Source organism: Cadophora gregata, assembly GCF_030347475.1.
Source record: "Cadophora gregata isolate MNR1 chromosome Unknown scaffold_1, whole genome shotgun sequence".
Lineage (NCBI taxonomy): Eukaryota > Fungi > Ascomycota > Leotiomycetes > Helotiales > Ploettnerulaceae > Cadophora > Cadophora gregata.
Window position 1 is genome coordinate 3371167 of NW_026695924.1, and position 23750 is coordinate 3394916.

At 48.4% G+C, this 23750-nt stretch overlaps 8 protein-coding genes across 8 annotated transcripts; 2 read left to right on the forward strand and 6 right to left on the reverse strand.

The window, feature by feature from the left end:
- Positions 1–8: 8 nt before the first annotated feature.
- ONS95_001082 (uncharacterized protein) lies at positions 9–2221 on the reverse strand. The gene is made up of 4 exons (XM_058494267.1): positions 1806–2221; positions 1403–1740; positions 1231–1352; positions 9–1172 (listed from the first exon to the last, which is right to left on the reverse strand). The coding sequence occupies exons 2-4, from the start codon at positions 1498–1500 to the stop codon at positions 67–69; spliced, it is 1326 nt and encodes a 441-aa protein (XP_058364470.1). The 5' UTR covers positions 1501–1740; positions 1806–2221; the 3' UTR covers positions 9–66.
- A 556-nt stretch (positions 2222–2777) lies between these two features.
- ONS95_001083 (uncharacterized protein) lies at positions 2778–5417 on the reverse strand. The gene is made up of 5 exons (XM_058494268.1): positions 4662–5417; positions 4489–4602; positions 4227–4441; positions 3360–4167; positions 2778–3307 (listed from the first exon to the last, which is right to left on the reverse strand). Exons 1-5 carry the CDS (start codon positions 4867–4869, stop codon positions 3279–3281), a joined length of 1374 nt encoding a protein of 457 aa, XP_058364471.1. The 5' UTR covers positions 4870–5417; the 3' UTR covers positions 2778–3278.
- A 254-nt stretch (positions 5418–5671) lies between these two features.
- Positions 5672–8153, forward strand: ONS95_001084 (uncharacterized protein). Its single transcript, XM_058494269.1, has 3 exons — positions 5672–6083; positions 6188–7729; positions 7796–8153. The coding sequence occupies exons 1-3, from the start codon at positions 5994–5996 to the stop codon at positions 7940–7942; spliced, it is 1779 nt and encodes a 592-aa protein (XP_058364472.1). The 5' UTR covers positions 5672–5993; the 3' UTR covers positions 7943–8153.
- An 842-nt stretch (positions 8154–8995) lies between these two features.
- ONS95_001085 (uncharacterized protein) lies at positions 8996–11051 on the reverse strand (the record flags this gene model as incomplete). Its single annotated transcript, XM_058494270.1, has 4 exons — positions 8996–9640; positions 9703–9900; positions 10419–10497; positions 10906–11051. 4 exons carry the CDS (start codon positions 11049–11051, stop codon positions 8996–8998), a joined length of 1068 nt encoding a protein of 355 aa, XP_058364473.1.
- A 1466-nt stretch (positions 11052–12517) lies between these two features.
- KRR1 (ribosomal RNA assembly protein krr1) lies at positions 12518–13979 on the forward strand. The gene is made up of 2 exons (XM_058494271.1): positions 12518–12812; positions 12866–13979. The coding sequence occupies exons 1-2, from the start codon at positions 12753–12755 to the stop codon at positions 13847–13849; spliced, it is 1044 nt and encodes a 347-aa protein (XP_058364474.1). The 5' UTR covers positions 12518–12752; the 3' UTR covers positions 13850–13979.
- A 212-nt stretch (positions 13980–14191) lies between these two features.
- On the reverse strand, positions 14192–17584 carry TOK1_1 (Potassium channel). The gene is made up of 4 exons (XM_058494272.1): positions 16881–17584; positions 16686–16824; positions 14906–16636; positions 14192–14817 (listed from the first exon to the last, which is right to left on the reverse strand). The coding sequence occupies exons 1-4, from the start codon at positions 17225–17227 to the stop codon at positions 14491–14493; spliced, it is 2544 nt and encodes an 847-aa protein (XP_058364475.1). The 5' UTR covers positions 17228–17584; the 3' UTR covers positions 14192–14490.
- A 730-nt stretch (positions 17585–18314) lies between these two features.
- ONS95_001088 (uncharacterized protein) lies at positions 18315–20349 on the reverse strand (the record flags this gene model as incomplete). The annotated part of the gene is made up of 4 exons (XM_058494273.1): positions 18315–18766; positions 18880–19233; positions 19331–19981; positions 20028–20349. 4 exons carry the CDS (start codon positions 20347–20349, stop codon positions 18315–18317), a joined length of 1779 nt encoding a protein of 592 aa, XP_058364476.1.
- A 1333-nt stretch (positions 20350–21682) lies between these two features.
- ONS95_001089 (uncharacterized protein) lies at positions 21683–23707 on the reverse strand (the record flags this gene model as incomplete). Its single annotated transcript, XM_058494274.1, has 2 exons — positions 21683–23425; positions 23477–23707. The coding sequence occupies 2 exons, from the start codon at positions 23705–23707 to the stop codon at positions 21683–21685; spliced, it is 1974 nt and encodes a 657-aa protein (XP_058364477.1).
- Between the last annotated feature and the right edge of the window lie 43 nt (positions 23708–23750).

Consider the following 23750-nt stretch of genomic DNA (forward strand, 5'->3'; position numbering starts at 1 on the left):
ATGTAACACTCTAGAGGCCCGCTGAGTCTCATAGCAAGACATGTACCTGTGCTCATGTCATGCTGTCTAATGTTTCTCTCTTACCGCTTCCTTTTTGGCTTTCCTTCGCTCATGCTCCATCTCTCGCTTGAGCTCCTCGGCCTCAATTCCTGTCTCAGTAACAGTATGTTCCTTCGCCAGTATCTTTCCCTTTGCAAAAACACTGCACATAATCGAAACTCCAGCAAAACATGTATACATAATCCACATACCCAGCATAGCCTTCAGTAAAGCCTTTTGCGCCACCTCTCTCTCCATTTCTGGCAGCATTCCTATAGCCTCCACATTAGCTGCTGCATCCTGGCCAGTGAGCAGATCGGCCATCTCAGATCCAAACTTCTCAGCAAGCGATTTCTGTTGGCTCTGCATGGAATTTTGAAAAATAGCTGTGCTGATGACGATAGTCACAGAAGCGGACAAATTGTTGAGGAAGTTGAAAGTCGAAGCCGCGGTCGCGTGATCGCCTTGTCTCGAGGATGCTTGAACAGCTAAAAGTGGACATTGAAAGTTTGGCCCAATACCTATACCAGCGACGATTTGGAATGTAATTAATTTGGTCCAATCGTAGCGTTGAGGTAAACTTATGAAGAGGCCGAACCCAAGGGTCATAATAAGTGCACCAAGGCACATGAACAAAAGGTATTTGCCCGTTCGACGGATAGCGAGTCCCGTACAAATATTGGAAATCGAGAGGGAAAGTGTGAATGGAAGCAAATAAATGCCAGACATCAATGGCGAGGCACCTAGAACGCCCTGAAGGTAAAGTGGCAGAAAATAAGCGCCTCCAATAAGGCACATGCTATGGAAGCAGCATACACCCAACGCGGAAACGCTGGTGCGATTGTTCAACACTCGGAGCGGCATCAATGGATATTGAGCAAATTTCCATTCCCAAAGAAAGAAGAGCATTGCTAGCATTGTGCCGATTATGAGAAAGCTGAGGATGATGGCGCTTTTCCAAGGGTGGTCAATGCCAGCCATCTGCAAGCCTAGCAGGAGCAGGACCGCCCCCGAGATCATAAGTGTACTTCCAACCCAATCTATTCGCTTAATACCTTCGCGAAATTGAGTTTTGGGTGTATGTACGTGAAGTTTGAAGAGAACTATGAGTCCAGAGAGTGCTGTCGGTGGGACTGAGAAACCGTTAGAACACATGAGGACCGCTTGACGGGGGAGAGAAATGAAACACACGGTTGATGTAAAAGCACCATTTCCAGGAGAGTTTGGTTGTCAAGACTCCCCCTAACAACGGGCCAATGGCACTGGCGAATGCCCAGGTCATCCCGATGATACCGAAGTATACTGGTCGCTCTCTGCCTCTTGTCAACAATCTTGCCGTCGTAAGCGTACTCTGGGGACAAACCTCATTGAAAACGAATCGGATATACAAATAGATACCAGAATACTGATACCACCACCGCCGGCTCCCTGAAAAGTCCTTGCCAGAATTAGCCATACCATTGTCCTTGCTGTTCCGCATAGCAGACTGCCAAGAAAGAATATGGCAATGGCGAGCAACAGCAGCGGCTTTCGTCCAAAGATATCACTGACTTTGGCCCATACCGGGACAGTCACAGCCGTTGCAAGAGAGTAAGCAGAGCCAATCCACGCATACCCAGCTGCTGAATGAAGAGATGATGTTATTGCTGGAAGTGCCGTGGTCGCAATTGTTGTGTCCAAAGCGACCAGGAGGTTCGCTATCTAAGTACTGTTAGCAGGTATTGGCTTCGTTGTCTCAACGATCTTCCTTTTCGAAAGAGATCAACATTTTCATGGAGCCCTCTTGTATTCTTACTGATAGAGCTGACATTAAAAGTACAGTCTCAAACCGCTTTCGTGGAGGGACTGCTTCAACGACAGTCGCTTGCGCCTCTTCTTTGACAGTATCGGAAATGCTGGCATCATGAGCCACCACATTGCTGGAGCCCATAACGATCAAACTATTGTGAAAGGTCGGAAAAGAGTTTTTGGGAAGAATCAGCTTTGATAGTATGCTGAAGAAAAGCGAAGGCTTAGCTCGCCAAAGACGTTACTGTGATGCCTTCTGGCAACTGATCTGTGTCCAAATCTGACAATACAGAGACTCCTTTCATATCGAGCAGACTAGTCTATTCCAATATTGACGCACGAATGATACCTTTGATGCAGCTCCGAAGCAGATTCTTGAGGCCTTCTGTTTCGGGGGCCCATACGGAAGCACAAAAGCTCGGAGGGTGGCTCGGGAAGGGCCCCACAAATTCGGGGAATTAGCTCCCTTCTGGTCTGGTCAGGACCCTGCAAATGGAGACTTTTATGTCGGTGGTCTTGTATCAGTTGGAAATCATTGCTTCTCGGCCGACTTGATCTTCATTAACATGCGAGCGGAGACCAACGAAAAAGTCGAATTTCAAGGAATTATCATGGTTGGTAACACACGGTGAACGCTTTGGAAGTTTGGATACAAGGTTCAATCACAGAGGTCGTTGAAATTGGCGTTACAGCTCGATTGAATATAACACGCAATGATGTCCTGAAAGCTTTCTGACTTGCCAATCAGCACTGACATATTTGGCATGAGTATACTTCGCTTATTTATTTGTCCTAGATACTTAAATGGTGCGTTGATTCTCGTTGTTGACACTCTCGAGACCTGGATAATGACAGAGGTAAAGAAGGCTTCAACATTGACCGTTATCCGGGTTCCAGATGTTCATTTGCTGTTGTCCAAAATTCAGTATCAGTTTGCCTCTGCAAAAGTTGTCTCATGTGCATTTATTCTGGAGTGTAAAGCAGTAGTAATCGATCGCAATACATTCAAAGACAGCGTATTGGGGCTAGACTCAAGCTACAGTACTCTGATAATCCATTCCAGCATTGCGAACATCGTCTCATCTCCGCCGTCCACTTCTAGAATAGTCATAGATCTACCCAATCAAGCTCAGTTTCTCCGTCCAGCCATGTGCGTATCCCCAAACGGCTACTCTACCCCATAGCTGCTTTGGTAGTATCTTCAACCTGGGTCCAAGGACTAACCAAGTGTCTGATACGCTTCCCAGTAAAATAGACAGCAATACCAAGAACTCCAAATACAGCAGTAATACCACCAAAAAGTCCAAATGCGCCATCATAACCGTGCTTTGAGTACAAAGAGACAGTACCATAGCTAAGAGCGAAGCTGATCACCCCGCGCATTGCGCAGATCATAACGAGACAGGAAGCACCACGTGTTGGGTACGCGTCTAGACAGTAGGTAATGCCAGCTATATTGGCTCAATGAAGGTGAAGAAATCTGTAGGGAGTCAGTATGGATCACCATGCTTATACGCGGAAACGTGACTTACAGCCATTCAGTGTAATAACGATTGCCATCCAATGATACTTCTCCGGGAATGCAGCAGCTTGGCCATAAATTACAGAAAACATTATACCAAGGATAAGTGGAAGGATAAGTGTCAGAAGTCGATGTTCCGGCTCATGAATACCACCTTTACGGCGAGCCATGAACTTGACGATGAAGTCAGAGCCGTAGCCTAACATTGGAATGCAGACGAATGCAACAATGATCTGTCCTGCCATTGCAACACTGATGTATTTGCTAGCCCAGTGATAAGCCTCCCCAAGGATGTTGCCGTAGGTAAGTCCCATAGCGATGTTCACGCCCAGGAATACACCGTTCATACTAAATACCCAGAACACGTCAGGGAAGAAGAACAATTGGCATTGGTGCTTGATGCAAGAGATTGCCTCGCTCCAGTCTGCTTTGTTGACAAACAGTCTCATATCCGATGCACGTGTTCGTGGCAGGTAGTTCACGGTGTCGAGGACTCGCTCATCGTGGACCGTTTTGAAATGCTGGACTTGTTTTGGGTTCTCAACGTCGGATCTCGCAATACTCGACTCGGAAATATCTGGATGGGCACCCATTCCTTCATATGCTGCAAGCGATCGGATGTATTTCGTCTCCGGGACGAAAAATGTGGCTGCGAAAAGGACCAAGCCGCTGAAGCCAGCAAAAAGATAGTACCATGCTCTCCACCCAACTGTGGTAGCGATGTAACTTGTGAGAATGATGAGTGTACCACTAATGATGGTCTGGATAGAGGAGAAGAGCTGTTGGTATCTGGCACGTTCGTGCAGGAAGAACACCTCCTAATCAGAAGTCAGTATTTAAGATCTCCGCTAAGCTACCAGCCCTTGAAGCTACTCACCGAGATCATCAAAGGACAAAGAGCTTCACTCTGACCAGCAGCCAAGCCAAGAATACATCGAGCCGCGAAGTGCCATGTGTATCCTTGATTGGTAGCGCAGAGGACCAGTGAGACAACCTGCAGCACACAAGACCCTAGAAAGACTGGACGTCGACCAATTGCTAGAGCAAGAGGCATGGAGATCATGTTACCGATACCCATGAAAAGAGATGGGACTAAGACAGTCAACGAGAAAATCTTCAACTAGTTGTGGCTGACTTACAGGTCATCAGGTTGCTTATATCTGCGTATGTCTTCCCTTGAGCTGCATAGGTTGGAATGAACTCTCCCAAGATACCCCCAAGACCGGAAACAGCAGTGAGACCCATTGTTGAATCTGCGGCGGCATCTACTTAGCATGTCTTCAAACAAGTCACATTCGACAACGAGACTTACAGGTGCATGTTGTGGCTAGGATGACCAGCTTCTGCCACAATGGAATATTGAGAGGGTCCCTAGGATCAGAACTCGGAGTTGGTATCAAGATGACACCTTGGTCGCTGACCAACTGGACGGTGCCATCTAGATTCTTTGCCGCCGTGTCCGTTGCGGCTGGTGTACAAGACTCGATCTGCTCGATGGTTGGGCCTTTGATGTCCTGCATGTTGACAAGTATTTTGTGGTAAGCCCTGCCGACTGTGATTGAATTGGGAGGCTGAGATAATGAGGCAGATTGATGATCAACTTTACTCGTTTGACCCGCTCCTGGCAAGGAGCTATGAAAAGAGAGCAGAAGTCCAAACAGAGTGCGGTAGTTTCAAGCTCGATGGTCGAGATGAAGAGAGCCCTCGTTGTGATGCCATCCACCTCTGCTTTAAATGGTTTCTCTGCGTGTCCAAGACGTCTCTCAAGTCCCCAAGCGACACCAACATTACAACCAAGACTGCCACCATCAAGGGCCTGGGCACCAGCCCCGTGCATGTGGCAGAGTCAACGCTTCATGGAAAACCCCGGATCATAGTTTACGCTTACGCAGCTGTCAAGCCCCGAACACTGACCCTCCCCCGCGTTTCGGTCGATTGCGGGGTAGTAGGCAGAGGGGGGACTGCCACCGAAGTGTTACAGGCGATAGGGAGTGCCAATAATAGTGGGGGTTTGAGGTCGGCGTGAATATCTATGTAAAATTCCAGCACAAAAAAGAGTCTAGATCCGGGGTGGCCGGCCATTAGATCTGGGGGAAGATCTGGGTTTTCCCCTCGTTCGGCTCCAACCAGACGGAATGTGGAGGTGCATCAAAATCTGGGGGGTCAGACTTTCGGCCGCTAACCACCGAATCAGACATACAGCCCCGAGATAGTACCCATGGCTTATTCGAGCAAAGAGACGACTGAACACAGCTGTCAGTCATCCACTGCCAAAATTCGGCGACGTTTTCGGGGGCCACTTGAGATTCTCGGCTAACCCCCCTTTATTGACTCAACTGGCTCGGCCATCGCTTAATCAGGATCCTGGGAGTGAGAATGCACCCTCCAAATGCACCTCTTCGATTTCTCATGATTGGCCCACATGAAAATGATGGAGTGCTACCCCTCTTTGACCCTTAAACGCGTCTCCTACTTTGCAGACGTGAAGCTAGCCCCTCCATCTAACAATAAAATAAAAATATTATTCTCACCCCAGAGTGTGTTCTTGCTCTCGCAAAAAATAAACTAAAAGCCGCTCGAAGATATCACCAACACCCCATTCTAAATTAAATTACCTCAAATCTATCTCAGAGCTTCCTCCAAAATGCCTCCTCCTTGCCAGATCGCACGGAAGCGCATCGCAGAACCTGTGATTGGCGAGAACGGCTATCAAGGTTTCCAACCAGGCAAGACAGTACGTGTTGTGCAATATCATGATCCCTTACTTCTATGATCTGCGATTCTTAAACCTCTTCAGACTTCCTCGATGAAGCAATTGCTGAGTCTCTCACTACATAGGAAGTCCTCCCTGCCGGCTGGAACGGTCACAATGCCAAAGCTCTCAAAAGCCCAATCCGTGTTGACCACGATGTCTCCATCGTCATGCGAGACGGCTGCCGTCTCTACGTCGACATCTATCGCCCTGAAGGTACCACCGAGAAGATCCCCGCCGTTCTCAGCTGGTCTTTCTATGGCAAGAAGTACAGCGCTTTGGAGATGCTGCCCATGTGTGTGTGGAACTGCTGCGTACCTCGCTCAGATCTTAGCGGCATCGAGAAGTTTGAAGGCTTGGATCCACAAGAGTGGTGTCCAAAAGGATATGCGATTGTCAGTGTTGATACCAGAGGCGCAGGAAACAGCGATGGTGAGATCTGTGTGATGGGACAGCAGGATGCCGAGGATGGGTATGATGTTGTGGAAGCTATTGCGAAGATGGAGTGGTGCAATGGAGCTGTTGGAATGGCGGGGAATTCGGCACTGGCTATTTCTCAGTGGTTCATTGCTGCACAGCAGCCGCCTTCGTTAAAAGCGATTGCTCCATGGGAAGGATCTGGGGATATCTACCGAGAGCAGTTCTGTCGAGGGGGTTGGTTCTCCATGAGTAACTTCGACTTGATTGCCAAGGCGATCGTGAGAGGACAGTCCCATTCTGGGCTGGAGAACTTCGAGGAAATGTATCGCAGGTCCCCCGTGTCAAGTCCGTTCTGGGAAGACAAGAGGGTCGACATGACGAAGATCAAATGCCCAGCATTTATCCGCGGGTCAGATGTGAGCAGTATTCACACCATGGGCTCGATTCGGGCATGGTTGGAGCTTCCGCACAACGACAAATGGATCTGGTGGGGAAGTAAACAAGAATGGTACGAACTGTACAGCATACCTCACGCTAGAGATGAACTTACCACATTTTTCGATTTCTATCTGAAGGGCAAGAAGAACGACTGGCTCAAGACACCCAAAGTCCGCTGGTCTGCCCTACAATTTGGCGACCGAGAAGCCATCGACGACATCCCACTCGAAGACTTCCCTGTTCCAGGGACGGAATACCGAGAATTTTTCATGCAGAACAACAACAAGCTTCTCTCTCAACCTCAGCTTTCAGCAACGAAAGTATCCTACGACTCAGAAAAACACACTTCCTTCGCCGAATTTACATATACCTTCCCCACCAAAGCCCGACTCATCGGTCTCCCCAAAGCGATCCTCTACATGTCCTGCCCCAACCGCGACGACTTCACGGTCTTCGTTATACTCCGTAAAAAGGATCGAAATGGGAAAGATCTCATGCATTTGAACTTCCCATTCTCCGCTACGCCCATCAAGTCCATTGATGAGATACCCGAGAAGGACCAAGCGAGTCTGAACCTGCATCTGGGATCAACTGGTATTCTGCGAGCATCGCATCGTGCAATTGATCCGAAAAAGAGTATCCATCCGCAATTTCCATTTCACCCACATACAAAGCAAGAGAAAGTTCAGCCGGGGACGGTGGTGAGATTGGAAATTGGAATCTGGGCGATGGATGTGGATTTTGATGAGGGGGAGTCGATTAGTCTGAGAGTATGTACTATTTCCAATATCTTACATCTCTTGTCAAGACTTGCTGAATGCTAACTATTCTTGTAGGTTGGTGGCCAGTTTCCCAGCTTAGCTGAGTATAAGAGCTTTTCTGGTCCGAGACCAGAGCATGAATTGAACACAGGGCAGCACTTAATACACTGTGGTGGAGAATATCCCAGCTCGGTCATTTTGCCTTTCACCCCTGTCAATTAGTCCATTCCATTGTTGCTTAGAAAAGACCATTGTTTGCTATATTTAGTTGAAAATTCGTGCCTATGATTGGAAAGTGATCCGAAGACGATGCCTAGGAGCTTGATAATGCCTAGCAATTCCCAAGTAGAATCTGCGCTCGGATAATCCCTCAAAACCATTGGTGCCTTCCCAGAAACACCAAGGACCATGTGCCCAATTGCCTAAAGTCACGGCAAAATTTAAGTAAATACTTAAATCAATTGTTTCAAGCGAAGGTAAGATAAGGGGCTGCAAAACCATAGATAAACAAACCGATAAGAAGGCGAGGGAGATAAGGCTGGGGTAGCGCTTGCTGAAAGTGGGGTAAGGGGGAAAGATAAGAATTTTTCTTCGAGTCATGTGGTGAGGGGATTTTGAAAGACAGTGTGTGAGATTGCGGGTTGAAGATTATATTGTTCGTTATCGGGGGTTTTGGGGGGATATGAGAAGGGCTGTAAGGGGATCTAAATAATGAGAAATATTATCACCTCCGGAGCATGAAATGTGCAGACCAATTGAGTTGAGCGCAATGGATAAAATAAAAAAGAACGGGCCAGAGCGGGGGTCATGCAATCATGTAACTTTTATTTTCGTGTTGTGCCAGAGGTGCGTGCGAAGAGCAGCACAATGGGAAAGCATTCCTGTAATTCCTTTCCCTCCTGTCATTTCCTCCATCCGTTACCCACGCCCATCCAAATCTACTCCCACACTCCTCCCGAGATCCCTTGCCTACGGTCAGCTATCAGTGTCCTGGCCCCAGTTGAGACAATGACAAAGCGTAACTTGGGCGAAATTAGACCGACATTGACATCCGTCGGTATTTTTTGGTGAAAGAAAAACATGCAACTGGCTTCAGATCAGGTTGGTGGTAGTACAGTGCTGAATTTTGGATAACCCAGCAAATTCTCGGCAAAGAAGAGCTCGCGCTGTCGGCAAAGGAAAAATTCGTTATTGGTGGTATCATCGACGTAGAAGCAAGAGAGAACCCACCGCCATCTCAGTAAAAAGATCCCTTTGCCTGAGGATAAGGAAATATTATGTGACTGATTGTGGTGTTGAAGCCTCGCTGTGATCTCCAACCATGTCTGCAACGCGCATCTTCTTCGCTCGTGGGGCACCATCCCGGATTTCGGTGAGCTGTTGTTCGACATCATCAAGTCGGTGCTTCAGCTGATTCTCCCTGCGTTGTGATTCCTCCAAGCGTCGCATGAGATCTTGTTCCGACTTGTGGCGCATCTCTTCTCCCCTTCTAGCATTGTTCTCATCCTGCTCAAGCTGAGCGACCCTTCCTCGGAACAGCTCGTTGATAACTTCGAGTTCACTGACGCGAGTTTTGAGCGATGAGTTCGAGGCGATAAGTTGCTCGTATGTTTGAGGCACTTCTAGACCATGGTTCCCATTCAATGGGGAGGTGGAACGTCCAGGCGATGGTTGGCGAAGGTGCATCGGTGGGAGGGACGGGGAATGATGATTGAAGTGATCTTCGAGCGAGTGGCCGTTGAACGGTGGCAGGTGGTTCGCATACATAGACGGCGTACCCGTTCTTGAAATGGGAGAGTTCGAGCCATCAGAATGTCCATTCGCGGATTTTTGAGAGGTGCGACGATGTCCCAGTGATCCTGGGGGTGGTGTTCCGGCTTGCGACCGCGCTTGATCGTGACCGTTTGTGTCAAAGGGGTTCTGCGACCACACGTTAACATTTGTCCTCTGCCACACATCATTGTCCTTCTGCGAAAGCTTACTTTCTTCTTTACGCCTTGTGCCGCCCCAGAACTCTTGACACGATTGCGACTCTTGATAACATCTGTCTTTAGGCTTATCGGCCGAGGTCGTCCATGCAGCTTCAAGAACAGGCCACAGGCATTGCACAGCACGGAGCCAACCTCATCGCGTCTCCATAGAGGTGTAGTCGAGGTGCCGCAATTTCCGCAGATAGGTGGCTGTGATGTTTCATTAGATACCATAGAAGAGGCCATCGGAGCGCAGCGCGGATGGATTTGCGGATGGGAATGTTGAGGTTCGGGAGTTTTGTTATCGAGGACAGGATAGGGACGATGCGATAACTACGGCCTGAGCTTATCGAGCGAGACGAGAAAAATTGGGGTGGAAAAAAGGTGAAGCCTTACGGGAAGGCTCGGCCAATCACAGCTCGCGCCGGCCGCCCTTGCCCCAAGACAGATAGGGGCAACAACCTTAATCGATAAAAGATAGAAACGGAAGGTAGGTAGGTAGGTAGGTGTGGGAAGGGAACGGGATTGGGATTGGAATTGGGATTGGGACAGTCAACAAATAACAGAAGCAAATCCAATGGTGATGTATGGGAAGTGCATTTGTGGTTTGTTGCTCTTTGCCCGTGTAGTGAGTGTACTGCGATGATGGGGGGATTTGGCAGCAAAGTGAAGTGAGTGCAGTGCAGTGCAGTGATATGGTCGGCAGACATAAATAACAGCCAACATACCTGGGAACTGCTCTGCCCGCCGCCCGAAGTCGCCGATGGAGACGAATAGCTCATTCCAGTTGGTCCTACGTTGAACGCCCTGATTTGCATGTTAGCTTGTCGTTGCCCAATGGTTATGATACTCGTAAACTTTGCAGAACGCCGATAAAAAAGACTTTGGAGGATCAATCCCGGGAATTGCTTGCAGGATGGCCCCAAGTTATTCCTCCATTGCCCCTCCTGATACACAGGATGCACCATCTCCATGGCATCATCCCCGGACCTTCAAGGAATGAGGTCTTGCAACATCTCGTCAAGCTTGGCCGTACTTCCCAACCTCGGTGATCTCTTGGACAGGGCCATCGAAAATACCGGCGACTGGGAAATTTGCTGGACAATTTCGAATTCCGTGCCAGATGTGTCGCCCAATGCCTCCTACCACAACTGATATCCAAGCCAGGATCGAGTTCCAGTACCATGCCACGACAATTAAGAAATCCAAACGCACCTCATTTGGGGAGAGTTCGACGAAGACGCGAGAGATGCCAGAGCAGACAAGCCAGGAAGCTGAGGTAACGAAGCGCTGTGATGGAGTGAAGAATTGACAGTCGAAGTCGATGATGGGCGAGATATCGGGTCCACTAGAGAGGGCATTGAATGCCTGCCATCGTCTGCTGAGTGTGCCGTAGTGAAGGAAGGCAGGTCCCGGACCTGCTCCCTCGAAGATGGGTGAGGGATGGGCGAAGCCCGATAGTGAGCAAGTGTAGAAGCCGTTTTGGCGGTTGGAAAGGGAGCTATTAAATCGCGTCCGAGAAGGAACGCGAATGGTATATGAGGGGGATAGTGACTATGAAATGTCTCGTGAAATTAACTGTGGTTTCGCAGGTCTGTCGTGATGGAAAGGGATTCGTTCTATTAATCGTGGTAAGGAGGCCGGGAAAAGGGTGAATGAAGTATTATTCGGAAGGGGCTCAAAATGAAGCAGACTTTTTCTAACGCGCTCAAACGAGTGACTGATGGGATATTGGAAGTGGTGAGGGTGTACAAGAAGACAGCGAGTGTGGTGGATGAATTATTAGAATATCATCAGAGAAGAAGGGTTGGAAGGAAGATGGAAGAAGTTGCAGATTGGATTGGAGCTGGGTTTGTTGCTTGCTTGGACATGGGGCCGCCCCTTATCCTCGCGCTATGTACGATAAGTTATGGATTGCAGATCTATAAAAAGAGCAGCACTCGATTTGCACAATTCTCTGCTCGAGACCTAATGGAATGCTCACTCATGATTGCTGCATGAAGAATGCAAGTTGAGATGAGAACAATCATACGGCCGGATAAAATGAACAATGACGATTGCGCCGTTGTTGAATTGTGTGTTTTGTTTGGCTTCATCTACAATCCGTTGTTCACAAATTGGTTCCATCGACAGCGATGGCCTGCCTTTCCAGCCCTGAGCAATGGCAATGCACGAACCCGACCGCTTCACAATTTGTGATCCGTGAGATAAGAAAGAAGAAAGTTCTATGCTTCTACGGGCTGGAACACCAGTTCGTGGCAACAGAGACAAATCCCGTTGTCAAAAGGAGAAGCACAATAATCGTCCAAGCATGCCACGAAGGATCTCTGGGCAGATTCATAAAAACGCCTTCACAGCTCGACATCATCTGGGTGCTAGGAGACGCGGATCCGGATTCGGTGATCCGCGCTGGGGGATAAAAGTTGGGATGGCTGGTGATGGGATGTGGAGATCTGACAAGGGCAAGGCAGGGGAGTAGTGGAGCAATATCTCCCGATCATCAAATCGGCAGTCGCTGATTGTCCTGATAAACAATCAAGCCACCAGGGGTAAGACAGGGCTGAGGATGCGCAAGAAATATGAAGCCAGGTCGCGACCAGTGTGGCTTGATAGATGTCTTACCCCTGAGTTCCGAGTAAGATTGTTTGCGAGATGAGACGTTGAACAAGAGAAGCGCGTCGAGAAGAGAAGCGTTCGTGAAGCGCGATCTGAGGTGGCGTGTCTGAAGCTATCATACGTGGGGTGGGAGATTGAATGACAGATTGAAATCTGAGCATGTTCAAATCGGGTCCTTGAATTTGGATCTGGTAAATAAGATTGGAGATCGTGAGTCCGAGACCCAAACCAAATTAGATTGACGCTCGGTTACGAAAAAGGGGCAGATAATACTTCGACTGGTCACGTGCTCAATTACCGGGAAATAGTAAGACCGCGTCCGAGTCTAGCGTCCCGATAATTACGGTAGCCATACCAGAACTGCGTTTCATTCTGAAATTCTTCATATCGAAACTTTTTTGGACACCCAAGCTCTAAGCTTGCCCAACCCCACCACAATCTTCAAGATGCCTTCCACACACAAGAAGGAGAAGCCTTGGGATACAGATGATATTGACAAATGGAAGGTAAGCTTCAATCTCAACTTCCCATCCCTTAGAACAAAGCTAACTCATTACAGATCGAAGAGTTCAAACCAGACGACAATGCCGGCGGGACCTTCGCAGAAGAATCCTCATTCGCAACCCTCTTTCCTAAATACCGCGAAATTTACCTCCGTGAAGCCTGGCCTCTAATCACCCGCTCATTGGAGAAATATGGCATAGCATGTACTTTAGATTTAGTCGAAGGATCAATGACCGTCAAGACTACTCGGAAAACCTACGACCCCGCCGCAATACTCAATGCGCGCGATCTGATCAAGCTGCTCGCACGTAGTGTGCCCGCTCCTCAAGCAGTCAAGATCCTCGACGACGGAATGGCCTGCGACGTGATTAAGATCCGGAATCTAGTCCGCAACAAAGAGAAGTTCGTCAAGCGGAGACAGCGAATCCTAGGTCCGAACGGCAGTACACTGAAAGCGCTTGAGCTTTTGACGGAATGCTATCTGCTGGTGCAGGGAAATACCGTGGCGGCTATGGGACCATATAAGGGATTGAAAGAAGTGCGGCGGATCATCGAAGACTGCATGAACAACATTCACCCGATCTACCACATCAAAGAACTCATGATCAAGCGTGAGCTCGCCAAGGATCCAGAATTGGCTGGCGAATCGTGGGATCGTTTCCTCCCGCATTTCAAGAAGAGGAATCTGAGTAAGAGACGTGTACCGCTCAAGGTCACGGATAAGACGAAGAAGGTTTACACGCCCTTCCCACCACCACAGGAGAAGAGTAAGGTGGATCTGCAGATTGAGAGCGGAGAGTACTTCCTGGGCAAGCAAGCGCGGGAAAAGGCGCAGAGGGAAGAACGTATGGATAAGCAGCGGGAGAAGAAGGAGGAGAAGCTGAAGGAGAGGGAGAAGGAGTTTAAGGCGCCGAAGGAAGAGGGCGAGAAGAAAGAGAAGAAGAAGAGGAAACGGGATCGCGAGGAAGGTGAAGATGGAGAAGTCAAAAAGGACAAGAAGAAAAAGAAGAAGAAGGAGGTCCTCAAGGAGGAAGAGTAACACCGAGTACGTGTATGGCTTGTTTGGCATTTTGGCGACGGCGTTCATTTTGGCTGGCGGTCTGATCAAGGAATTCGTGCGTTCTGGGAGAAGTTATGTTCAATAGCCAAGGGAATGATCAAGATACCTCAGAATTCAGCTAATGTCTGCGGCTTCCTTCGTGAGCTTCGAGGAATCCAACATAACGGGTTGCTGAGGAGCAGATGGTCAGAGGCAGTGTCCGTAACTGTTCTGCCACTCGGTTAGGTACATTACAAATGTTGAGACTTTCTCCAGGCATGTACTGTCCAGCTTCCGTCTACCAATCAGGGGAAACGCGTACATTAATCTAGAGATATCAACAATACCCACTAAGCCAGAGCGCCGAGACCCATACATTGATACAGTAGGAGTGTACCCATACGTCCATACGATCCGACCGTTCCCAAGATCATAATGTCCATATGGTTCGACCCAGCCTATCCTATCCCATACCATAACACCTGTGTCTTATCATCCCAAATTCCCAACCGATTTACAAGCCCATACACTGCTTTCCTCTCATGAACACCAATACCGACCTATGTACATACCCAAGCTTCATATACCTTTGTATAATAGACTCTTCTCTTCTCTCCTCAGTTCTCGTTCTTACTATCCTCTCAACTAACCACAGCTGTGATTCCACTCTCCCTGCTACTCCCTTCCACAGCATCCCGCTCCTCATCTCCATCCCGCTCACTCTCATGACCAATCCTGAAAACCTCATCACCACTCGGCCCCCTACTCAAAACCGGCGTCTTCAACTCATGTGAGTACTGGCGAGAGTGTGCGCCAGGAGTCCTCGGTCCAGGATGTGCAGGGTACGACTCGATATGGTGATCATGATATAGTGCTTGTCTTTTACGGCTGGACTCGCTAGTGAGTTGGAGATGCTCTGGGGAGTGGATGGTGGATGTTTTGGAGTGCTCGAGGTTGTGGCGTTTAGTCTGTTTACTGTTAGTCTAATTTCTGGGTTATATAGATGTAGAGGAATTTGTGTAAGGCAGGAGTAGAATATTGAGAAAAAAGACCTACATCTCGCGCCTGCTTCCTCGTGTACCTATTCAAACTCTCACACAACCTATCCAGAATCCACTCGCTCTCACTGACATCTGCCAACATCGGACTATCCTCACCAATCCAGTCCCACTCGATGAGCCCCTGCTCTTCCTCCTCCTCATCCACATCCTCTGGCCTCTTCGAGCTACTGAATCGAATCAACCGGGTAAACTCCACCCACTCTTCATAACTATATTTCTTCGGCGTCTCAGACCGTAAATCGTTTGCTGTCCTCTTAATTGCAATCGCCAGTTTGCGCGCTAGGTCATGCTCTGTCACAGTCGGAGGCTCTTCAGCGAGTTTGTCGAGCGTAGGAACTCTAACGACATCTTCTTCCGCGTTCCCAGTCTCAGCTTCTTCATCATCAGGGTTCTGAACGGTGAAGCCCTCCTCAATACGTTTCTTCTCCTCCATTTTCTTCGTTCGACGTTCAAGCCAATCTTCCAACTTCGGATGCTTGAGAACGAAATCGTGCCATACGCCTTCCTTGGGCATCACAGTCCAGTCCGCGAGCGTGAATGTCCCGCGGTTGATGGCTGACACAACTGTATTGCCCATATCGGAGACGAGGATCGTCATTGTAGGGACGGCGACTAATGACCAGACGATAAAGAGCGGTTTGCCGGCGTTGGAACGAGGACTGAAGTCTCCGTATCCGATTGTCAAGAGTGACACATAGCAGAAATACAAAGCGTCGAAATAAGACAGGTTCTGGATCCGTCGCTCAGCATACATGAAACCGAGTGCGCCGAGACACCACAAGATCCCGAAGGCGAAGACGGACCAGGCGAGAGCATAGTACTGCTTGAATCGATTCGTGTGTGCTTGAATGTCTCGCATCGCATCAAATCTGTCTTTCTCTTCTTTTAACATGATCAACTTCTCTCGGCGACTTGCTCGCCTAATGTGTGGCTCTTTGCCAGCAGCTCTCTGTTGTATTTTGGCGTCACGACTTAATGGTGGTTTGGGTCTGTGATTTCTCCCAGCTCCACCGCGCCCACCACCTTGAGCTGGTGCCTTGCTCTTGTGTTCCTTGAAAGTGATATTCTTACCCTGGACATTAAAATGTCCGTACTGATCCAACGAGGCCCTTCGAATCGGTTCGAGATTTGATGGGGTTCGAGTTTGACGGCGAAAATCGGTATTTTCTCGTTTCGGAGGTAGACCGAGCCGTTCTCGCAGTTCTTTCTCGCTTGTTACTGTCCTGCTGAAAGTTCTTGCTCTTTCATTGAGGGTGTGCTTTTTGATCACATTGTCCTTTGACATGCCCGATGCAAACTTCCTGATACTGTTGATCATGAGACCAAGGAAGATAATACCAATAACCGAGTACGGAAATACCAAACCTCGACCAGCACTATTGTTAGCAACCACGTCTCCAAACCCTACAGTGAGAACCGTGACATCGCAGAAGTACAGTGCATCCGCATAGGAGAATCCACAGACTTTCGAGAACACGGCTGCGCCACCCGCTAGCCAGAAGAAGAACATCATCGTTTGGAGAATAAGCGTTCTTTGATCATCATCGAGTTCGAAATGCTGAGGATAATGACCAAGAAAATAGCCAAGCATGTTGATCATCAAGATCATGGATCCGATCAAGTACAAGACCGCAGCGATGATAGCATGCCAAAACCCTTGCGAGTATGTCTCTCCCGGCCTTATGGGAGGGACGTACTGGTTCATAGCGGCCGTGATGGCAATGAGCTAAAATTCATGTAAGCTTGAAACCACATGATTGGGAGTAGGAACTAACAATGCCAGTAGCAAAGTACCAGGAAATAATCGTAGCGGGTAAGGCAATGATATAGCGAATTCTCTGTGTGAAATTCAAGAGTAAACAGAAATTACCAAAGAATCCACAACCAAGAGAAATGGCATTTAAAATGATCTCCCTGTATGTCCACTCATCAGAATCTTAACTACGATAGCTATTAGAAGGAGTAGTTACCACTTAGGATCCGGGATATTCGTTCCCAATGCATCCAGGCCTCCCGGTAATTGCCCATTATCAGGCAATTTGACCCTCCATTTCGACACCAGGGCAGCAATCGAAAGAACATTTGCAAGTGGTCCTATCGTCGCCGCCAGAAGCGGGATCGCAGTGCTAGCAAACCACCAGTCTTGAGGTAAATCATCGGTCTTTCCCCTCAGTTTGAACTTTCCAAACGTGAGGATGGTGTCGGTCTTCTCCAGAGTAGCCATATCATTCATCACGGGTGTGGTGCTTCCATTCCTCGAGCCGGGACTGCCGTTGGGGGCTGGGTCTTGTCTAGTTTCAGAGGAGCTGGACGCCATGATTGTTATTGAGGACCGGATGGATTGCACATCGTGGCTTGTGGAGTGCCGAGGCTTGAACCTTCTATCTCAGGTCTGCTCAGTGCATGAAAGACCCCGTAATACGAGATTTACGTTCCTTCTGAGATGCCCCTTTCAATATGATCGAAGCAGAAGCTTGAAGTTGTGGCGCTGGAAAACGTGCTGTTTCGAAGGTCAGGGTTGCCGGATGTAGCGGGGTGGGATGTCGTGAATAATCAGCTCCACTTCTCGATCAACACGAGGAACAATAATTACAAAGTCTATGTCAATATCTAAACCAAAAAATTCCGGGAGAGTCTGTTGTTTGTACAAATGTACACGAGAAGTTAAAACGATATAAGACATTGAGGAATGAAAGAGGGGACGTGATAAGAAGTCGGCCTAGCCGTCCTCGTGCAAGCCACAATTCGATTAAGCATGCCAGCCGACTCGCTCACGAGGCATAGCGTGGGCTTGGCGATCTACACGGGGATCATCCACCTTAAATTGGCGATGAATAAGGCCTAGACCAGTCGAAATATTCAACAGGTTGGTTCGGTAGAACGAGTTTCTTGAAACGTATTGATTTTTTGTATTAACATCAAAGTGGAAACTGTGGACGATACGCGTCTCTCTTGCATCGGTGCTGTTCTTGTTCACGTCGAACTCCAGTAAATTCTTCGAGTTCTTGAATGCAGGTGTGTGGTAATCTCATCTGTATTCATGTGCATCTCCTCACATAATCTAAAGGTCCAAAGTCAAAAAAACTCCTGCTTGGGCAAAGCCATTGCTTAATAAAATCCGAATAACGCCTTGGCCATCATGGAGTGGAATGAGCCAGAAACTTGGGTATCGGCCCTGTTCTAATCGTACATTCATGAAGAAGAAAGCAATAGCAATGTCGCCAAAACGTCGGAACTTAAGAAAACACCAGATGCAGTGAACTTCTCGCTAAACTCCAAGTCTTCCAGCGATCATCGAGGGGAAATCCGACCATGAGTCTGTCCGTCAAAGATTCATGCACACTGCCAAAATCGTCATGAGAAGTGAAATGCACGCTAAAGTTGTCTCCATCGTATGAGCCCATTCAATCCTCTGGATTAGCGAATACCTCTTCCTGAATTGCAGGAGTGCTTGGAGATTGCAGAGGACTAATAAGGGACGAAAAGAAGTTGGCGCCGAGGCTGCTATTTTGGCGATGCAGAGTCAGGGGAGTAGGTCGGCAACGACGAGAGGGAGACTTCATTGTCAAGCCCAAGTCCTCATCGTCCTCTTCCTCTGCTTCCACATGACCGAAGAGGGTGGAAGTGGATTGGGCTGAGATATGGGAAAGATCAAGTGTTGATACTGGTCCTTGGTGCTCCCACATGGCTTCGAGGGTCATTCTCTCTTGAGTCTTGCCGTGTGATTCTTCATCCTCGCCCTCTGTATTATTGTGGCCAGGTCGTCCGTTGCAGAAGGTACGGAATTCAGTTGGAAGAGGCACGGTGCTTGGCTTCATCATGGTCTCTCTGACCATTTCCAGGGCGATTTCTTTGTCTGCTGAAAAGTTAGCAATTTTTTTTAGGAGATATGCTGAAATTGATCTCGAAAAGGTCCCACGAGCCATGGTGAACCGGCTATGATGCACTTGTGATTCGGTATCAACATACCTTGCTGGCCAACTCGAGCCACGAGCCCTCTAATGAAGCATCGTAGCTGCCCTAAGGTCCTCATGGCCGCTTCCATCGTCTCAGTGTTGGGGCGCTCCACCTCGGGAGGATACGTAACATGGCACTCCTGGCAATTTCGCTCTGCTCGAGGAGCATTTGGGCCAGTTCGGCATCGCCACCATCCTCCACCTCGGTGGCCCAGTGCCTTCCAAACGGGGTGCTCCTCGTGATGTACCTTGTCCCAGACCTTCGGCAACGTAGTATAGCCTCTCTCCAGGCTCTCCAATCTGTGAATCTCATTATTCAGATCGGTGAATGTAACCCAAGGAAATTCGAAATTTTCAGCTGGGAACCCTAAAAACGAGAAAGTTAGCAAAGCTAAATTTGTCTTCAAGAGGCGCATAATTCATGCATCCAACGGTTTTAAAAAGACAATGGTCCTGGGACGTACAATCAGGTAGATATGCACCACAACGATCGCGATCTTTCAGAGACAAGTGAGATTCAGGGGGGATGTGGCGTTTACCGCACTTTCTGCAGAACATAAAAATGGTGTAAGGCGAGTAGAATTTTCGAAGACCTCCCGTATCACTTGCTTCCGAGTCAGTACTATCTGAATCAACCCAGTCATCTGCGTTCTTAGCGTCCTCAATATGCCATTTTGGCGGTTGTAGCAGAGGCTGAGGCGCTGTATTTCCAAGAATCACCTTAATGCAACTTCGAGGTATCATTGTGGAGTTTGCTTGCTCTATTCTATGCGCGAATTTGGGATCATGGCCAGTGGATGTAAGCATGTAGCCGCGATTCGAGAGAGGAGGAAAGGTTCTAAATGGTTCGGACAAGACTTTGGGACGGACATTCTCTTGGGAATGAGCGAATCCACCACGTATCACCTTGCAATTGCCAGAATGATGTTCATAGTAGCTGTCGGAGCTAGGTGGCCCGGAGCTGGAGGCTTCGCGCGGACTGGGATCGGGAGGGTATTGTGGGATAGATGGGTTCTCGTACTCTGGATTTGAAGATGGTTGGAATTCGGTTTCAGTAGGCGTAGGCATTCGATCTCCGCTGCTCTCGCTGTCGTTCTCATCGTTGGCTGTAGCGTCTATCCTCCGTCAGCAGTCGAATGGAATATAGAGTTAAATTGCTACCTTGGTGGTTGCTCTCGATGACAGGATCTCTGCGGACGGTAACGTTCTGGGAGGATGGAACAGAACCCAGAAGTTGTCCCGACAAGTCTTGGCCCTGGCCGTCCATTCTCTTTGCGTAGGTTGCACGTCGCATAGCAACCCAAGCAGGAATTCCACCCTCGTCCTTCTCATCGTCGCTGCTTTCAATAGCGTGTTCGTGGTGCTTCAGCATCGCCTTGTAGACGGCATTACGCTTTTCGTCTGGTCCAACGTCACGCGACGACAAGTCAAAACTGTATGTACGAACTCGATTTGCGGGCTTGAAGTCATGCTCTGACGCCATGTCTTTGAGTTTGCGGATCGCGATCTTCGTGAGCTGAAGTTTCTGAGGTTGTGGTTGTCAGGTGGGAGGGAAGAAACCGACCCGCCTCTTGCTGCCTTTGATGTCACTGTTTACAGTGAATAGCGCCCCATAAGCGAACTCCGCCTGAGGTAGGCAACGCTAGAGACCTTTCAACCGTTGGTGGCGGAACTTTCCTCACTAGTCAGGAGCTTTCGTCTGAACAAGATTGAGTGTCTGGAATAATTTTGCAACAACTTGGGACGAATGAAAACAAGTTCCGGGTATCGTGGCTGCATCGATCAAAAATATCGTCCTGTTGGAGACCGTAGCCTGACCATAGGGACTCGTACAAGATTCGAAACGCCTGAATGATTTCTCTTGTACCTTGTATGTGTCCGGTTGATGGAGTCAGATAAGTTGATTGCCCAATAAGACGTCGAAGGTTGCAAGAATAGGAGGATGCCACAGCTCTTAAACGGACACATTCTGAAGCTGAAAGCAATGCAAAGAGAATTTTGACAGAGAAGAATGAGAGCTTTGAGGCAACGAAAACATAGCTACCCAAGCTGCAATGTACTGATAAGAAGACGATAGGAGAATGTGTTAATTCATGCCATGAAGATCTGTGACCAACAGATAGACAGAAGTTCTTCAAGAGCGGGTAGAGAGATCAAAGAGAGAAGGTGTCCTCCCTCATTTGAGCAACGCGTCACACCTCGTCCAAAATGTCTTGTCTTAGGATGACGAAATCGCAAAATTAATATTCCATTCAAAGCACTGGCTTTGTGCCTTGGAAAAATATTTGGTGGGGATCTGCAACGCCCGTCATAAAGTGGTGCTTTGAAAGAACCGATGGACTTCATGGCCATGCATCTAGCTCTTAGCTAGCATATTACGCTGAGATTTCAGAATTGTGCAGATAACCGTACAAAATAGCAAGATCGTGGCCGAATGAAAAGAGACTTACAGTTTGCAAATATAGAATTGAGTCGTGATTCTATGTCTCTATGGTTCCACAGCATGTGCCATTCCTCAGCTCCTCTGCAAATATATGATCAGTGCAGCATGCCTATCCATTGCTGAAATGAGGGACCAATGCTGCCTGGTTTATCAGAGCAGGGTGTCGGAAAGATTTGCTGAGTTATTGGCAAACGACGAAACAGAGGTTGAGACTTACAGGTCAGAGAACATCAAAGCAAGTACCATCAAAACGGACTCTCTGCATCATAAAGACCATTTTCGCGGAAGCTGGTCCAGCATGATAAAAGGAAATCTTTTGATATCACGAGACAGAATAGGAGCAGGTTTACACACATGGGCTTCAGTTTCTGCCTCAATCCAAAAGAGGCCCAACACTAACAATCTCCCTTTCCTTCAACGCCTTCTCCTGCTCAATTTTGAGCTTTGCTCTTCCTTCTTTCCTCCTCTCCGCCTCGAGATTCGCAAATCTTCCACGAGCACCATGTTTGATTTTAGTAATCATATCCCCGGCTTTCCCCTTAGTCAAGGTCTCAGCAGTCAACTTGTCATCTTTAAGCCTGAGCTTATTCAGGAAGGCAAGTTGGCCATCAGTGGCGGGTCTATTCCTCCAAGCCTGATTCCGGGAGATAAATTGAAAAGGGTATTTGGATTGGGCGAAAGTATCCGCGGCGTGGATGGCGTCAGGTAAAGTGAGGGCTTTTGCGATTTGACGAGGTCGCATGAAAGGTAGTTGTTTTAAACCTGTTCGATCTAAAGCTACTGTCTCCGTAACGACATATGCCTCCTCACCAGGTTTCGGCTCTGCGGCTGCCTCTAACTTGATGTAAGAGCCGTTGGAATTTGTAAGAATGTACTTATCCTGGGCAACACAGACCCAAGCATTTGGAGAAAGCTGTCTGATATGCCTCTCTCCAGAGGTATCTTCAATCAGGTCGAAGACAGAATCATAATCCGTAAACGTTACAGTCGTAGGGACAGCCGGTCCGTCCTTCGGCTTTGGTCTCTTGGCAACGAGATCTTGTCGAGTTTCTTCTGCCTCCTTACGATCTAACATCGACTTCATGTCATCGACGCCAGCGCTTTCAACCGTTTCTGCAGGATCCAGGCCGAACAAGGTTGGAGTTGTGACAATGCCTGTCTCGAGACTTGCCACCATATCAATGATATGACAATCCTTCTTGCCAGGGTATAATCTCATTCCGCGACCAATCATCTGCACCAGCAGATTTCTTGATTTCGTTGGCCGTGCCAGCAATACACAGTCAATATTCGGGATATCCGTCCCCTCTGTAAATACGCCACAGTTGACAAGAACGGGAAACTCGCCACTCCTAAAAGCATCCAGACGAGCACTTCGTTCTGACTTTGGAGTGTCTCCCGTTACAAACTGAGCATCCAGCCCATGCTTTCGAAATGCATTCGTCAAGCCTGCGACATGTTCAAGATCTACACAGAAAACCAAGGTCGATTTCCTTCCCTCTGCCTTGGACAACCAGCTTCGGACAGTGATGTCGTTGATCTGCTCAGTATTGACTACGCGAGACAGCTCGCTTGGCTGGAAGTCTCCATTCACACCTTTCTTGACTCTCGAGATGTCGGCTTTCGTTTGAACAGTCGTGAAAATCACATCGGAGAGCCATTTCTCGCCTATCATATCAACGTAGTCTTTGTGATATACAATCTGATCGATAGCAGCACCTAAGCGTAGCCCATCAAACCGTGACAGGGTAGCTGAAACCCCAACGAGAGCAGGAGAGCTAGGTTGGGCTTTAGATAGTCCAAAATAGTCCAATGTCCTCATGTACCCCGGAGCCACGATATGGTGTGCTTCGTCTACAAGTACTAGCTTAAAGTCATCCGGCTTGAACTTCGATATTCGGCTTCCAGAAACGATGCTCTGTATGCTAGCAACTGTGATATCTGCCGACCCGCTGGCGTGCATAGACCCCATCTCAACCTCGACTGTCTTCGTTGGATATGCATTTGTACAATGTCGAGCGGCTTGCTCGACTAATTCTTGTCTATGTGCCAAAATCAAAGTCTGGTCCGCTCTGTTCCGTGGTGGGACCCGATCGATGAGTTGGGTAAATATGACCTTGAAATCATTAACAAACACCTCCCAAATCTTGCATATGTCTCAACATACAGTTTTACCACTTCCAGTCGCCAGGGAGACTCCCAAGCGCTTATGACCCTGATCCAGATGAGAAAGCACCGCTTGTATGCATTCTTCCTGATATTCTCGCAAGCGTATTTTCAGGGGAGGTGCAACCGGATTGCCTGTCGAGGCAGTCGCATATTGCCGCAATAGCAAAGATTTCGTACATATGCTCCATGTCCGCAAAGTTTTCATCCATCCTCTCGAAGCTGGGGGCATGTTGTGATGTCGATGTGGCCATAGACGTCTCCTTGACGCCAAC

Bases quoted from the DNA above. Each gene is read 5' to 3' on its own strand.
- ONS95_001083 (XM_058494268.1), bottom strand. From the start codon at position 4,869: ATGCAGGACATCAAAGGCCCAACCATCGAGCAGATCGAGTCTTGTACA. The intron at 4,442-4,488 runs GTAAGTCAGCCA...TGACTGTCTTAG, and splicing joins TATAAGCAACCTGATGACCT to TCCCATCTCTTTTCATGGGT. The intron at 3,308-3,359 runs GTAAGTCACGTT...GACTCCCTACAG, and splicing joins CGTTATTACACTGAATGGCT to ATTTCTTCACCTTCATTGAG.
- ONS95_001082 (XM_058494267.1), bottom strand. From the start codon at position 1,500: ATGGTATGGCTAATTCTGGCAAGGACTTTTCAGGGAGCCGGCGGTGGT. The intron at 1,353-1,402 runs GTTTGTCCCCAG...GACAAGAGGCAG, and splicing joins TCCGATTCGTTTTCAATGAG to AGAGCGACCAGTATACTTCG. The intron at 1,173-1,230 runs GTGTGTTTCATT...ACGGTTTCTCAG, and splicing joins ATGGTGCTTTTACATCAACC to TCCCACCGACAGCACTCTCT.
- KRR1 (XM_058494271.1), top strand. From the start codon at position 12,753: ATGCCTTCCACACACAAGAAGGAGAAGCCTTGGGATACAGATGATATT. The intron at 12,813-12,865 runs GTAAGCTTCAAT...AACTCATTACAG, and splicing joins ATGATATTGACAAATGGAAG to ATCGAAGAGTTCAAACCAGA.
- ONS95_001084 (XM_058494269.1), top strand. From the start codon at position 5,994: ATGCCTCCTCCTTGCCAGATCGCACGGAAGCGCATCGCAGAACCTGTG. The intron at 6,084-6,187 runs GTACGTGTTGTG...CTCACTACATAG, and splicing joins GTTTCCAACCAGGCAAGACA to GAAGTCCTCCCTGCCGGCTG. The intron at 7,730-7,795 runs GTATGTACTATT...CTATTCTTGTAG, and splicing joins GGGAGTCGATTAGTCTGAGA to GTTGGTGGCCAGTTTCCCAG.
- TOK1_1 (XM_058494272.1), bottom strand. From the start codon at position 17,227: ATGGCGTCCAGCTCCTCTGAAACTAGACAAGACCCAGCCCCCAACGGC. The intron at 16,825-16,880 runs GTAACTACTCCT...GTGGACATACAG, and splicing joins AATATCCCGGATCCTAAGTG to GGAGATCATTTTAAATGCCA. The intron at 14,818-14,905 runs GTAGGTCTTTTT...AACAGTAAACAG, and splicing joins CGAGGAAGCAGGCGCGAGAT to ACTAAACGCCACAACCTCGA.